The sequence below is a fragment of the Vidua chalybeata genome, chromosome 21, assembly GCF_026979565.1.
Source record: "Vidua chalybeata isolate OUT-0048 chromosome 21, bVidCha1 merged haplotype, whole genome shotgun sequence".
NCBI lineage: Eukaryota > Metazoa > Chordata > Aves > Passeriformes > Viduidae > Vidua > Vidua chalybeata.
Window position 1 is genome coordinate 3,449,100 of NC_071550.1, and position 16,214 is coordinate 3,465,313.

At 46.9% G+C, this 16,214-nt stretch overlaps 2 protein-coding genes and 1 non-coding gene across 5 annotated transcripts in view; 2 read left to right on the top strand and 1 right to left on the bottom strand.

The window, feature by feature from the left end:
• Positions 1–2,841: 2,841 nt before the first annotated feature.
• Positions 2,842–2,969, top strand: LOC128798744 (U6atac minor spliceosomal RNA). Its single transcript, XR_008434528.1, has one exon. It is a non-coding gene; the product is annotated as a U6atac minor spliceosomal RNA (small nuclear RNA).
• A 1,285-nt stretch (positions 2,970–4,254) lies between these two features.
• On the bottom strand, positions 4,255–16,185 carry WDR5 (WD repeat domain 5). 2 transcript variants are annotated; one of them, XM_053961841.1, is made up of 14 exons: positions 16,112–16,185; positions 13,910–14,100; positions 12,983–13,091; positions 11,643–11,716; positions 10,628–10,717; positions 9,978–10,067; positions 9,229–9,312; positions 8,369–8,424; positions 8,163–8,209; positions 7,931–8,006; positions 7,565–7,598; positions 6,811–6,885; positions 6,452–6,539; positions 4,255–5,380 (listed from the first exon to the last, which is right to left on the bottom strand). In XM_053961841.1, the coding sequence occupies exons 2-14, from the start codon at positions 13,988–13,990 to the stop codon at positions 5,280–5,282; spliced, it is 1,005 nt and encodes a 334-aa protein (XP_053817816.1). In that variant the 5' UTR covers positions 13,991–14,100; positions 16,112–16,185; the 3' UTR covers positions 4,255–5,279. The 2 variants fall into 2 exon arrangements, with proteins under 2 accessions (XP_053817816.1, XP_053817817.1); XM_053961842.1 differs by lacking the exon at positions 16,112–16,185 and adding an exon at positions 15,654–15,740.
• Positions 15,541–16,214, top strand: part of BRD3 (bromodomain containing 3) — a 44,752-nt gene continuing 44,078 nt past the window's right edge. Inside the window, exon 1 of one of the 2 annotated variants that reach the window (XM_053961837.1) lies at positions 15,541–15,644. The gene's annotated coding sequence lies outside the window, so the exon portion shown is untranslated. The remainder of the gene's footprint in view (positions 15,645–16,214) is intronic. The other variant, XM_053961840.1, reaches the window with a different exon arrangement.

Here is a 16,214-nt window from a genome sequence, read left to right on the forward strand (position 1 = left end):
CGTGGGTGCAGCAGGGATCTGGCTGCTCCCCGCTTGCCCAGCCAGCCCCCGGCAGCCAGGCTCCTTGTGTCAGTGTTTAATTTCTCCCTCTTCCTCTGGAGAAATTCCCCGATTCTCTCAGTTCATGCACAGACCTGAGTGCGTATGATGTGCTACCCTCAGTTATTTCTGTCCTATTTCCTCTGTCCACGATCACTTCCCATTAATACCACCGTGCAGCAGCTCTTGGAGAGAAATTCTCCCTAATCAAGATTTAGTTTTAAATCCACTTCGAAATCCTCTAATTCAGTTGGATTAGACAGAAGGGGTTTGGGGAGATGTATGGTTTTACTTTTTTTTTTTTTTTTTTTTTTTTTGCCCATCTCTTTCCTCTCTGAGCTGTCTCATCTTCATGAACGGACCCACCGGCTTTCTGTGACATATTGTGCTATTTAAAGAGGAAAGGAATAATTTTATTAAAGAGAAGCAGTCAACTAATTTTAAATCCGAGACTTGAGATCCTCTAACAAAGTACAGCTCTGGGGATGGCCCTGGGGTTAAGGGGAAAACCTGAAGGAGAGGGAAGAGGCTTTGAATGGAATGTGTGTATTTACACACAAGAAAATAGTTGCCTTAATAAAGCAGGGAGAGGTTAGAGCCAGCCCCGGGCTTGGATCAGCTCAGGAGGGAGCTGGGACTGCCAGGGGCTTGGGGAGGGGACAAGGGACAGCAGAGGGAAGGACTGAGCAGTGATGGCTCTGCAGGGCCAGGGTCACACCCACATGGGGACACCACGGATGTCACCAGCTGCAGGAGCAGGCCCCCAGCCCCCTGTTGGCTCCTCCAGCGCTGTCCCCACAAGCAAAGCCCGAGCTCTCAGCGGAGCTAATGGGACTTGGAGAGCTAATGCTTACTAATGAGAGAGCGCGACCGAATGCACGGGATTAAAAAATTAAAATGACAAAATAAGCTGCTTATGTAGCTCATCCAGCAACTGCCTGCTAGCAGCACCTGAAATCCCCCACGCTGGGCACCCCAGCCCAGCGAGCACCTCCTGTGCCAGACACAGCTCCAGCCAGGCAGGCTCGGACCTAATCTCCAGCAGCATCTTCATTAGCAGAGATGCTGGTTCGTGTTTCACTGGGAGGCAGCACAAAGTGGTCCAAGGAGGGGCATCTACTCAGGAGGGGCAGTTGGCACCTGGGAGAAGCGCCCAAGAAATGCAGCTCATGGATTTAAATCCCTTAAACCACCCACGGTGTCTCGCTTGCCTCAAAACAATGTGATTGTAACAAATGTCTGACACAGTAAAGCCTGAAAGCCTGCGGGAGAAGGGATAAAAGGCAGGAAATGGGATTGATTTAAACGCATGCATAAATCAGAGCATTCAATAAGGAGGGGAAACTAACTTTTAATTCCCTAATAAAGTCGTCAGTTATCTGGAAGGGGCAGCCGGGAACAGTCTGGGCGCTGTGGCAGCAATGAAGCATCCCTGGAAGTGTCTAAGGCCAGGCTGGACAGGGCTTGGAGCAACCTGGGACAGTGGAAGGTGTTCCTGCCCTCGTCAGGGGGTTGGAATGTGGTGAGCTGCAGGGTCCCTTCCACCCCAGGCCGTTCTGCGAGTCCGCGATGCAGCAGCTGTGCACAGCTGGCGGGGCCGGGGCTGCGCAAACCTCTGGGCGCTGCAGCTGGATCCGCAGCCTCATCCGGCTCCTCCGCTGCTCCTTCCCGCCGGGAACCCCGCGGGAAGGTCTGGGACAGTCGCAGGGGTCGGGGGATGGAGCAAAGCCTCAAGGCGGCAGCGGTGGCACCTGCAGCGGGATGCTGGGGGAGTCATCCGCTGGGAAGAGCAGCTCCCGGGCTGCTCATTTAGAGAAATGTTTGTCTGGTTTGATTCCCTTGGGATACCGAAGAGAAAGGCCTTAAGAAAACGGGAAAAAACCCACCCAACCTTTTCCACCGCTCCCACATGTGGAGCTTGTAACTCGTTATTAGCGCTGACATAACTCGTAGCTATTTACGAGCTCCGGAGCAGCGGGAACACTTCGGGAATGGGCTCCCTCCTTGCACCGCTGCTCCGGCTGCGGGAGATGCCACCAGCACATCCCGCGGTGCCGCTCAGACCCGCGGGATACCCGGGGGGAAGGCGCAAACCCGCGGGATACCCAACGGGAAAGCGCAAACCCGCGGGATACCCGGGGGGAAGGCGCAAACCCGCGGGATACCCAACGGGAAAGCGCAAACCCGCGGGATACCCAACGGGAAAGCGCAAACCCGCGGGATACCCGGGGGGAAGGCTCAAACCCGCGGGATACCCGGGGGGAAGGCGCAAACCCGCGGGATACCCGGCGGGAAGGCGCAAACCCGCGGGATACCCGAGGGGAAGGCGCAAACCCGCGGGATACCCGAGGGGAAGGCGCAAACCCGCGGGATACCCGGGGGGAAGGCGCAAACCCTGCGCAGGTTACGCGGGTCCGCCGCCCATCCCGCGGTGGGCTGATCCCAGCGGCACCGCCCCGCCTGGGGCGGGACTCGAACCGGCGAACCCCGGGCGCGCCCGCCTCCATCGGCGCGGCCAAAGCCACACCCCCCGCGCGTCACGGGGCGGGAGAAGAGGCTCCGCCTTCTGCACGCTGATTGGCTAAATTTGATGAATATATTAAAAACGGAGCGGAAAGCGCTCGTTTTAACAATTTTACCGAGATTTTTAGGGCAAAATTGGGGCTATATTAAAAGTTTTTTCATGGGATTTAGAAATAAGTGACAAATTGAGGGGAAAAAGGCAGAAAGGTTGGCTCACCCTGTTCTGTATAGTTGGAGCATACTGGAGGTTTAAATAGCGTTGCGTGGAATCCAACGGTTGTGTTGTATGAAAGGAGAGAAGGTTAGCACTCCCCTTGATAAGGATGGAAGAGGTCCTAGTGGCCTATACAACACACATACGGTTAAGGCACTGCCACCTACTTCGTGGCATCTAACCATGTTTTTTTTCCATTTTTTCCCCTCTTGTTTTCTTTCCGGGAGACCCTAAAGAAAGCGCAGCAGCGTCTTTTTTAATCCCCCAGCTCGCCTTTTCCCTCAGCTTAAGTCGCCGGTGCACCCGAGGCCCGCAGCAGTAACTCACTCTAGGCACTCTCAGCCCGTACCTAAAATAAAGTTACACCTCCTCTGCTCCAGCCAGCACACAATCCTCGTTTCCAGGGCTGCACTTGAGCTAATCCTGGCCCTACAACCATCACAGCCATGCCAGGCTGCACAGAATTAGAGGTAAGTAGAGCTCATGCCAACAGACATTAATCCCAGGTGGGATATTAAGGATTTAAACACAACCTTTATGAAGAGCAGCTTTACAGCAGATCCTTTACATTAGGGGTTTTTCTATCCCTGTTCAAGGTATTTCCTCGTGACAGCAGAAAATTCATCTCCCTCCTCCCCAGCTCTGTGTGACAGCACAGCTGGGCAAGCAAAGCCAGTCACACACAGGGACATGAGAAGCACTATGCCAGGAAAGATTTCTGAATCAACATTAAAATGCTTTGCTGGAGTAAGATTCCACCTCCTCCATGCTATAAAGCAGCACAGCCACATCTTGCATTGAAGAGTTTCACCAGCCTTCAAGAATAAGGCTGAAAAAAACCATGAGTTGATCATTTTAGCAGTGACACCAAGTCTAGACACAGTGTCCCTTCCTGGGGGTAATGAAAAACCTCCAAAGGCAGTGATATTATTAATAGCCATTTTAGCAGCCCAACATGAACTCTATTTTTATATTTTAAAAAGAAAACCTATGCCTCATGTCTTGCAGCTCTTTCTCTCCAAGGGTTTCAAAGCAAGGCAGCCTCACTCCAAAGGTCTGGACTGTAATTGATTTTGTTGTTCCCAAGCACATGAGGTAAATACCAAAAAAACGAGGTTTTGCTTCACCAGGAGCAAAACATCCCATTGCAGCAGAACCCTTTGGGTGCAGTAAAACCCGTGCATTTCTTATCCAGCACAAGGCAAATCCTGGATCCTGGAGAGGGCAGCAGGAATCCTTTCCCTCTGCTCAAGCTCTCTGTCAGGGGGTGTGGCAGTGTTGTCTCTGCTGAGGACAATCCTTTTCCCCTCATTAAAAACATTTGGACTTGTGTTTGTTCCTCTTTTTCTCTCCACCCTGCTGCTCCTCATCCTCCCTCACTGGAGTTCCTACAGAAAACATCTCCCCTTAAAAATGTTTTTAAGAGAAGCTTCCACGAGCACGGACACGTCACATGAGCACACTCTTAACCACAAACATACACATAAAATCCCACCTTTTTATTATGGCACATGGTATTTTTCTGGACGTGTAAATACCACATGGATATGACAAAAAGGGAAAGAAATACCAATGCTGAGATAGATACAGAGTCATGCCATTTGCAATACAGCTTCATACCATGGATTGCCAAGATACAAAAAGTCTGGGTTTGTTTCTTTTTACATTGAAATAACTTTACAGTGTTCTGTGAGTTGGCTTTAGAACCAGAAGAGGCAAAATAAAAAAAAAAATTAAAATATGTTGAGAACAACTACAAGCAGGATTCATTTTAATGGTTAACAGAAGAACTGTAACTTTGCTCTAGAACAGCATCTATTAAACACACAAGAGGTAACAAGAGGTAAGCAACTATACAGAAGGTAAGAGATTCCACCACAGGAGTCAAGTCAGGGGCAGGAAGAGGGAAATCTGGAACTGCATGGTTTTATTTGGTCACAAAGTTTGAGCTGAGTGTTTTAAAATGAAGCACCCTTAAAGATGCAGTACTCCTATTTAAAACAATACAGAAATTTCCCAAGAGACTAGAACCTACAGTTTGGAAAAAAAATTTTAAAAATTAAAAAAACAATTAGACATATTAAAAAAAAAAAAAATCCACACATCTCTAGGCCTGTGACTTAACTTACTGGTACAAAGTAGACTGGCAGCTCTTCCTTAAGCAGCAACAGTGCCCAGAAGCAATGCCATCAGAAAATACAGTATCTTTGGGGTGTCCAAGACTTCTGACCCGACATCAGAATCATCCATTTGTCTGCCAAAACATTAGGCAAGAAAAGGAGACACTGCATCTTTTTTTTTTTTTTTTCCACCACGTTGCCCAGCTCTAGCAGAGCTAAGATGTTTTCTTTGGGCCAAGACTAACAGAAACCACTTTATCAAATATTCTTCAGGTTTCCTCCCAAACTGGATTTATGGGTGTTTTTATTTTTTAATAATTTTTTTAAAAACATTTTTTTTTCTTTTTTTTTTCCTGACAGTCTCTAAAGCAATCTTGGAACATTTAACAGTCACTCTTCCACAGTTTAATTGTTTTGTCGTTTTCTAGCGCCGCTGATGCGATGATGTTTTCTGTCGGGTGACAAGCTGTGGAGATGACAACATCTGAGCAAAAAGAAAAGATAGAAAAATGCAATTATTTCAATCTGGTTCATAGCAGGCATCTCTGAAAATTAGCAACTGTGTTTTATTAAGCCAAGTTATTATTTCCTCGTAGCAGAATTAAATGTGTTATTTGTAAATATCTTACAACTGTTGCTCCTCTGTGGAAGGAAATACAAGCAGGAAAGAATTGAGGGCAGTAGGAAAGGGTTTGACAGGTTCAAAAGGTGAGAACTCTCTAGATTTGAGTTCTTACTTCTATCAGATCATGTCAGACACAGCTGAATCAAAACCCAGGTCAGGTTTTTTGTCATGGAAGGTATTTCCAACATCCCGGGCAGTTCTTGGGTAACACTTCATCTTCAGAGCCTGAAAATGAAAATCTGCTGCCACTGCCTTCCTCACACTCCAAATCATTGTAAACTAGCCCAAAATCACTGGGATCCAGCCCAAAAATCACTGGGATCCTGCCCAAAAGTCACCAGGATCCTGCCCAAAAATCACTGGGATCCTGCCCAAAAATCACCGGGATCCTGCCCAAAAATCACTGGGATCCTGCCCAAAAATCACCGGGATCCTGCCCAAAAATCACCGGGATCCTGCCCAAAAATCACCGGGATCCTGCCCAAAGCACAGGACTGAGCCCACTGAGATTTCAGTTCAAGCTCTGCTCTTTTACAGGACTCAGACATCTCGTGGTTCAAGACCAGGCACATGCACAGACATTTCCAGCCCACATCAATCCTTATCCCTGGGAGCTGCAGCCCTGGAAGGTGTTAACAGACCATTCACAGTCACTAATGTTATGAGATATTTAAATATCTTGACCAGTTCTGTGCTCAAGCAAATCTCCTTTGCAAGTTGATGTCAAAGTTTTAACAGGTGAAGAATAAAACTATTTCAATGCCCATAAAAACCCTTCATAAAAAGGAGTAAAACTCCCAGGGTTCAATTAAGCTTCAGCCAGAAGAATTTATGAGTCTGAGAGTAAAAATTGGTATCAGAAAGTGCTCAGGCTAAGCATTGATGATATGAGGAATATTTCATCAATAAAACCAGAATCCTCTCCCTCACCTGTGTGTCCTTGTAGTTTCTGTACAATCTCTTTTGTCTGAAGGTTCCAGATATAAACCAGGTTGTCTTCTGAACCAGACACAATCCACTGGAGGGGCAGAGAGAAAACAAAGTTATCTGAATCTTTCTGATCCATACCCAAGTGCTACTTCTCAGTAAACATTTCATTGTTGTCATGTGAAAGGGAGAAGGAGGAAAAGTCAGGAAAGCTGACAGTGAGCCCACCTAGAGACACAGAAACCAGCACCCACCAAAACCAAAAAATTTTGGGTTTTCAGCCCCAAAATCCTCTTTATCTACAGAGAGGAGCAGTCAGAACTGCACAGAGGTAACACAAAAATAGTCAGATCAACACCAACCTTTCCACCAGTGACAGAGAAATTGGCAAATATGCAGTACTTCTCATTTTTGTGTCCTGTGTATGTCTTCAGGCACTGGAAGAAAAGAGCCACAGGACATTAATGCAGCTGGGAGAGTTTTTTCAGTCAAGGACAAACTCTGGTAAAAAAGACTAAACACATCAGCCTGTGTTTCCCACCCTGCCAACTGATCTAGAGGATGTGGAGTGCAGCTCTGCTCTAAAACCCAAAACAAAGCCCTAAATTTGTAGTGAAAGAGATCAAAAGCAATTTATTGCTCATGAAGAGAAAAATGCAGAAATATTGCTGTACTTAATGTCTCAGGGCTATGCAGAAGCCAAGTATTTTCATTTTTTTTTTCTTTTCAAAGACATCTTTAGTCAGAATCACAGAATAGTTTGAGTTTGAAGGGACCTTTAAAAGTCTGACACGAGCAGGGACACCTTCCACTATCCCAGGCTGCTCCAAGCCCCAAACTGGCCTTGGACATTTCCAGGGATCCAGATGCTCTGGACAACCTGTGCCAGGGCCTCCCCACCCTCACAGGAAACTTTCTAACCTGAATCCACCCTCTTTTAGTTTAAAACCATTACCCCTTGTCCTGTTGCAACAGGCTCTGCTAAAAGTTTATCCTCTCCACTAAAGAGGTACTGACACTTTTTTCTGTAGTACTCGTATGTTCAGTTTAAAAATCACATGTAAAATCCAATATTCCTAAAAGCTTAGTTAAATCTACATGAACAGAAAGAATTACCTTTCCTTTGCTGTAGTCCCAAAGTTTGAGAGTGCTGGAAAACAAACCCAAAGATTTTAGTTCTTGGATGCTTTTGGTTTTTTTTTATCTGAAAAGTTCCTAGCAGCTGAAAAATGTTTCTCCATACCAGAGTTCCAAAAATCTACAATGGATCATTTCAGGCTGACTTTGGAATGCAGGGTTAGTTAACCCCAAAATATCTGTTTTACTGCCATGCCATTCATATTCTCCCCCACAGAAAAAAACTATATATGAATTCATCTATTATCATTACCATAGCAGCCAAAAAGCAAATTAAAGCATCATCTGATGCTGCAAATTTCAAATCTGCGTGTTATTCTCCTTTTTTTATTTTTTCATACTTACTTGTCCAAAGTTGCAGCTAATATGTATTTGCCATTTGGTGAGAATTTCACAAAAGACACAGGAGGGTTATCATCATCTACAGCAAAATTAAAAGCAGTGTTACAAAGTGCACAGCTGTGTTGTCTCACTGACAGAGGGTTTCTTTTGACATTCACTTGTTTTTAATAGTTTCACTGAAACACAGAAAATCTGTGTGAAAAATACAGCCCAGACAAGAAATATTTCTACTTACCAATCAGTGTTTTCAAGCACTGGCCTGATGCTGTATCCCAGATACGACTGTTTAAAAAAAATACAAAAAAATTATTATTATTATTGGGCTTGAAGTCTTTTATTACAATTTTAACATTATAAATACAAGTGTGTTTTGTTTTAAAAAAGGTATTTTTAAAATGCAAAAGGTGCAAAGAGTGATGCAGACAAGAAAGAACCACTTACCAGAGTCCATCATAGCTACTTGACACTATCAGGGATCCATCACGATTAAAATGCACCTGTAATATTATTAATACTAATTATTAAAACTAATAACTTTACTGATGTTCATCAAGATCAAATGTTTAAGCTCCTTATTTCCCATTTCTGACATGGAACACATCAGCAGAATAAAACATGCAGATAGAACCTGATTATTTTAAGGGCATGGGAGTAGAACCTCTTATGTAGCCACTCATGTGTTTTAAGGTGAATTTTCTGCTTTTTATATCTAAAGAAAAATTCTTTAGAATTATTACTATTAAAAGACATTCATAAGTGTGAAATATCTTTTACACATGGCAGAACAACCATGATAGAGCAGCCACAGTTGAACATATATGAGGCTCAATTTTTTTTCAGTGTTTTTCATTTCAAAGACATTAAGAGTTGAGCACCTTCTGGTTTTCCTTAATTCCAGTGGATATTGCTGTATCCCAAGCTCATTTCTCCTATGAAATGACTGAGATTTAAAGGAGGAGTGTTCTATGGAACACCTTCAGTAATGACTTGGAGCAACACGAAAGCAAGAGAAGTACAGATTGTTCCCTGAGCATCAAGTGCCACCAATCTGAGTCCCAGAATGACACTCAGGCATGCCTGGCACACCTCTGCACTGTTCACATTTACAGCCAGGACCAAAATCCACACTGATCTTAGAGAAAACACCTCTCATTTCATTCCCACTGAGCAATGGCCACTGGCAGCAACCACAGCCCAGCCTGGATGCTGTGTAAAGGCTTGGTAACCCCTCCACAGGGGCAGGAGAGGAGCTCTGCTAACAAAACAAACATTTTTGTGTTCACTGATCAGGAGGGACTTACAGCTGAAACTGGGTCAGAGTGAGCAGGCAACGTCTTGAGGCACTTCCCTGTTTTCACATCCCATATCCTCACGCTTTCGTCAAACTGGAGAGGGAAGAGGCACGAGGGGGTTTAGTCAAGCACCCAATTGAGGCACTCAGGCACAGCTTGGCTACAGCATCAATCTTATCCCAGCTGGGTCAGAAAGCCCAGGACACAACCAACAGTCTGGGAACACCTCCCTGAATTCCTTGTCTCCATGTAGGACACTGAGGATGGATTAGGGGCTTTTCCCCAAGCAAACACAGCAGGGACAATGCACAGCTCACCTGACTCCAAGCTGTGTTTGTGAGGGAAAGCACAACTGAAATGGGCTGTGTGGTTCTTATTCTTTCATTTAATATTGTTTTCAAATCATGATCTGACCCAATCTGCAGAGGGAGAGGTGATTAGAAGTCATCCTTTAGGTAAGTCAGAATCCAGGTGATTAGAAACCGTAAGTTGTACTATAAATTCTGTATTCACTACTTATAAACTGTACTACAGCAATCCTGCCTGCAGAAATCCTGTGCCACTCTAATCATAAATTAGTGTGCTGCACTAATCATAATAATCTGTTAAGAAAATAAAGCTGTAATTGTAACTATGATTTAATACCATCATCATTCTGCCAAAGATCCCTAAAGAACCTGTCTGTCCCTTTAGTGACAAGTGACAGAGTGTGCAGTACTTGCTTCCCACAAAGGAAAAAAAAATTAAAATCCACTCACTGAGCCAGAAACGATGAGGTTTGACTGAGGGTTGAAATTGCAGCAGAAAACGTAGTTACTGTGCCCTTTCAACGTCTTTAAGCACTTACCCTGAAATAAAATTCAGCAGAGTTAAATACACAGCATCACCCAGCCCCATAAAAGCATCCAGAGAGACCACATTAAGGTTAATCACTGTGCAGCACAGAAAGAAACCATCTCTAACCCCATATTTAGATGGGCAGAGGGCCAGCTGCAACAAAAAAAAACAATATAAAACAATCATCATGATTGCAGATGAGGTGCAAACTCTTTATGCAGCTCAGGAGGATCCAAACCATTTAATAGTCCTAATCAAAACTCAACCAAATTATCCTGTTCTCTCTGTCACAAGAGAATGGGGGAAAAAAAGCAGAGATAAGAAGTTAAAAAAGGTTTCATCTGAGAGGCTTTTTGCTGTGGTTCTATCTCCATCATCAGGCTTTAGTGCTCTCTCAGAGCATAACAGGCTCCTCGTGGTACCCACAAGCATCCCACTCTTTCCAAGAGCAGACAGCACAATTCATTCATCCTCACAGCCCATCCACCAGCTTGTTACAAGCAGGAAAACAAATGAAGAAGCCAATGTTGGAGAAAACTGAAGGCAAATAAATAATAATTCCTGCCCTTACCGAGCTTACATCCCATATTTTGAGAGTTTTGTCATCGGAGGCAGAGACAAGGAGGTTGGAATCTGATGACCAAGCAACATCAGAGATCCCCTAAAACAAAGGAAAACAATTCTCTTCTCAGCTCTGTTTGTTCAGCCACACAGAAAAGTGAAAATCACAGACTGCAGATTACATTCCCAGCTGAAGCCTGAATGAAAATTCAGCACTGAGAGTCAGGAATTCAGTGATTTTGCTGGGTTAAGAGCTCCTCTGGCACAAGCTGAGCCACATACTCTGAGAACATCAGTAGCTTGTTCACACAGTTCTTACTGTGGCCACCAAAACCCTTTGCTGGAATTCCTAAACAGAATGCTCATAAATTAATCTGAGTAAATGGCTTTTCTTCATGACAAATGGCTGCTCTTTACAGTCCAAGTCCCCAGAGGCTGGAGAAGATTCCAGTGGTTTCTTATTTTGATAAATCTTCATTTTTGCTAATGAAATTTCAGCATGTAAAAACTTTAAAAAAAAAAAAAAAAAAAAGGAAAACCAAAGGGCTTGAAAGTTTTGGAAGTTTTGTGTTTTCTTAAGAACTTTGCAGAATGAGTAAGTGTTGTGTTTATGTAGGCAAACCCACAAAAAAAATTCAATCTCCTTAAAAGGCAAGTGTTTTGTTCCTTATACAAAGGAAGGATGGAACAGGACACAGTGTTAGAATTCACAGGGATTTTCACCCAGGAATGCTCTGCCCTGTGTCTGAGGTGGGTTCTCCTGAAATTCAGGGCCATGAGAAGCAGGCTGGGCACTGGGAATGCAGCCTGCACTCCACCCACATTCCCAGCCTGCCCCAATGTAACTCCAGCAATTCCAAGACTAGATAAACAAAAGCTACAAAGCAAGACTGAAGACTAGAAAGCAGACTGTTAGTTCTGCCTTCTACACAGGCAGAACTAACCAAGAATGGAAATTTCTGAATGAGGAAAAGAAAGCAAAATTCTTCCCAGGTAAATTCCCACAGTGATCACCTCATACTTACCAGCTTATGACCAGATACTGTTTTTTCAAACTTGCCATCATAAGCTCCCCAAATTTTAATGAGTTTGTCAGCAGCTGGAAAAGAATGTGCCAGTTCAGAGGTTAATTAACAGCACTACCAGAGCTGTCCCTTCCAGGTGAAAGGAAATAAGTTAACTCTGTCTCTGGGCAGTTCTCCCTCCCCAGCAGAGCTCAGGGAAGGAGGTGATATTGAATTGGTGAAGAACAGCTTCCTACACAGCACTCTGCACCAGCTGAGGTTACATAAGCTGCCTGGAATGCAGAGAGACTCCAGCAGCTTTAGTTTTTCTCCTGACAACTTGGGTTTCTACTTTTGTTTTAGATTGCCAGTGGTAAAAGTAGCGCTGGTCCATGGGAATGCTTGAAAGGCTTTTGCCCCAAAAAGAACAGTAATTACACCACAAGCTGGACTGAATGGATGCCTGCAGAAACCCAAACTTATTATCCATGGTAACTTGCAAAACAAGCCAGAGAAAAAAGTTGCTATTTGCCAGATACAGAGTTTGGAAAACATTTTCAGGGGAAAGGGGAGGGGGACTCTGATGGGGACACTGTAAGGATGATTTATATGGCACAGTGCACTGGTTTTATTGAGGTTGTTTGCAGTTAAGTCAAAGCCCCAAGCCATTCCCATGTCTGGAAGATGTTCCAGTGACCCTCACTGTCATACTCAACATTTCCAACTGCCCTTTCCTTACACGTGGATTCTCTCTGGATCACTGGCAGTCACAGACGCACATTTTCAAGGCAAAGCTGTCAAGCAGTGCTGAACACCGAAGAAACCCTTAGGAAATACCAAAGCTGACAGAGAGGAGACTTGTTCTATCACTTAAGAGAGCAGTGAAACACCGTTTATAACAACCTTCTGCACTTCACTGGGGCAATCAAAGCCTCTGACTGCCAAGCACCACAGGACAGAGCATGTGCATCCAACTCTGCAGCACCTGCCTTATTTCCCACAGGAAGGTTTTGCCTGCAGTTACTGTGCACTAAGTTTAATTTAAAAGCTTAAGCTTCTAGTGATACAGAAAAGCACAAGGATTTCCTCTGCACAGAAAAGAATCCTGTGCTGGTTTTTGCCCATTTGCTCAGTCAGGAAAGCTGAACAGGTGAGGGCTCTCCTGGCAATGCAAAGACCCAGTGCTCAAAGTAACAGAACTTCAAACAAATTATCTCAAAGAGTGACAGCTTTAGTATCACTCTTTCAAGAAAAACCATGTCATGACATGGCATCCCTCCTGTCCCTAATGGAGACTGCAGACAAACCCTTCTTCAAGGCTCACATTTGTGTTTGAAATGAGAAAAACAAGCAATACTTACAGGAGCTGGCAAGCCACTCTCCATTAGGACTAAACTTGACTGATGACACTGCCTTTGTGTGCCCTGCTAACGTGAACTTGAGAGCATAGTTTGGCTTTACTGGGGCAGGCTGTAAGAAAAATATGCATGAATGAGTTCAATTCCAAACCTAGTGGCCAGCTCCAATCAGCACAGAGGAATGGACCATGTGGATGTTCACCATAACAGATTCCAGCATTAAATCACATTTACATTCCCATTCCCCTCCAAATTCAAAAATCAACCAAACACCCTTTCACTCTGGGGCCTCACTGTTCCAAGCACAACACCAAGTCACCCCTGAGGTAAATTCCATCCAAGCCAGTAAGCAACAGGTGAGAATAATCCAACAGCCCAACCACAAAGTGCCTGGCACTTCCAAGTAACACTCTTGATATTGATCTGTGCAGTGCTTTCAAGTGTTTGCATTTTCACCCTGATCATGAATTAAACCACAGGCCAATTCCTCCATGCCCCTAAAATCCCACTTTTACCTTCTGAAAAGGCTTCATGGTTAAGCAATAACACCTCCTTTGAGCATCACCAGGCTTCAAAGAACCTGAATAACTGTTTCCCCACTCCACAACTAGAGATTCACCAATTCTCCAGCCATCTCCAGGCATTCCAGGGATACAAACAAACAGCCTTTGTCATGATCAAAATGACAAGAAGTATTTCACTAATGAGAACTTCCCCAAAACCAATAAAAGAACATTTAGCACTATAGCAGAGCTGCACTCCATCCACTTTTCCCATAAAATCCTCAGCACGAGACAACAGCAGAAGTAGCCACATAGGAAAGATCTTAATTTACAGGAAAATTCAAATCCCTGATTCTGGTCTGGCTGCTGAGTGTTCAGGTAGTTCCAGGTGTTTTTACAGGGGTATTTTTTGGGGCCTCACACACACCTTGCTCTGATTGGTCGAGGAGGAAGGAGTAGATTGTGTTTTGGTGGATTCTGCATCTGGCTTCTTTTCTTCTGTTGCCATGGTTCTGGAGCTGGCAAATGAGACTTATGGGTGCTTGAAGGGGAGAATGAATGTGCTGCTTCAAAAGGCAGCTCTTGCCACCGAGAGGAGAACCACGCTGAAAGGAAAACCTGGAAGAAAAACAAAATATTCTCATTAGCTGTCAAAAAGATTCTCAGCATGCACAAGAGTGAGACTGGTCAAAGTGCAGGTTGCCAGAAAGCAGTATGAAAACCCCTGTTTATTATCTGTGGAGCAACACAGCAGTATTTTAGGCCTTCAGACCCACTTATGTGCAAGAGCAAGAACTCAAGGCACAGCCTTTGATCACTCCTTGGAAAGCTTTTTCCCAAGAGAAGTACAGCACAATAGCTTTGAGGTGTGGCAGGGTTTTCATATCACAGACCCCAAAACACTTGTAACAAGTACTTAGCACAGGGTAAAGACGGTAGTTTGCATGGAAGATGGAAGGAACAGTCCAAGGCCTTTCTATTCATTAGAGAATATGAGATGATAACAAACACAAAAAATAACGAGCACTTGCAAAGCTTAAGGCCTGACCAGATTATTTTCACCTCAGAATGTGAATATTTTCGTGTCTCATTTCCCTGCTGAAAGGTCTGAGCATCAAACCATCCCCTTCCCCACCCGAGAGTTCCCCCTGGCTGGCAGCAGCCTTGGATCAGCCTCTCCAGACTCGCTTTCTGTAACAAGACCTGATGGAGTGCAGTGCCAGGATTCCCTAATCGGGGCTGATGCTGCAGAGGGAACCAATCTCCACTGCAGCTCAGCCTCATCTCAGCTCAGCAACAGAATCACCCCCGGCTCACACTGTCAGGATTTGCCTGCTAAGTGCATTTGCCACTTCGCAGCTCCTTTTGCTGGTGGCAGCACATTCGGGGACGAGAGCGTTTGCTCCCAGATCCACTGGCATTCCAAGCATCTCCTTCCCGAGAGGGTGCAGAGCAGGAGGGCGCTACCAGTTGCCTGCCGGCTGTGCTCGGTGTGGGGAGATCCCAGAGATCTCGCAAATCCCAGAATGGGCCAGGCTGGAAGGGAGCACAGCGGCTCCGCAGGGTCATCCCAGAGCACATGGCACAGGATTGCATCCTCACTACCTCCAGTGAGGGACACTCCCCGGCCAATCTGGGGGCCACAGAAAGAAAATTAAACTTTCCTAACGCGGATCCTGATTCCTTTTCATCTGCAACTCATCTAGGCACTGGGGCGAGCACGCAGCGCGCTGCCAAACCACCGCAGCATCGCTGCCGGGCCCGGCTGGGCTCCATGCTCGGGGGGGGCTCCCGGCGCGTCCCCCCGCGGTCCCGACAACACCCCCCGAACCCCCCCAAGCCCCGAACGGCCCTTCCCTCGCTCTGGAATGTGGGGGCGGCTGTGGGGAGCCCCCCCGAGGGTGGGGAGGGGGTGAGGTGAGGGGTCCCCACGCGGTCGGGGGAGGGGGTGAGGGTCGGGCCGGGGGCTGTGGGGGGGGAAGGGGAGCGGGCGGGCCCCGCGCGCGCCGCCTGAGGGGAGGCGGCGGCGCCGCGCGCGGGCAACGGCGGTGCGGGAGAGCCCCGGGGCGGTGCGGGAGACGAGGAGCAGACGGGAGAGGAGGAGGAGGAGGAGGAGGAGGAGGAGGAGGAGCCGCCGCCTCGCCCTCTCGCTCCTTCTCTCGGTGACTTACCGGGGGGATGGGGATGGGGAAAGGGGGGCGGCCGCCGCCTCCTCCGCGGCGAGGGAGGAGCGCGGCCGCGGGAGGGGAGGGGGGGACGCGGCGGCGGCGGCGGCGGGTCCGGGTCCGCCAGGCGGGGAATGCGGGCCGGCGCCTGCGCGGAGCGGGCCGGAGGCCGCACAATGCCGCTCTCTCCCGGGAGCGCTACGGCGCGGCCCGAGAGCCAAAAGAGCGGCGCGAGTGCGCGCACGGGCGGAGCCCATCCCCGCGGCGTCGTGCCCGCCCCTTCCCTCCCCTCCTTCTTTTCCCTCCCCTCCTTCTTTTCCCTCTTTTCCCTCCTTCCGTTGCTTTCTTTCCTTCCCTCCCAGCGCCCGCTGCCGTTCCCCGCTCGCTGTGGGGAGCGCCCTGCCCGTGCGGGCCGCATCCATGCCGGTGCGGCATTCCCGTGTGGGAGGCGGGCTCGTACACACCGGGATCGGGTGGCCACGGCGCTGCTCCCGTCGCCCGCGGGCCGTTGAGCTCGGTTAGGTGTCGTTGGGGTGCGACCGCAGCTGGCCCGCTTGGGTGTACACC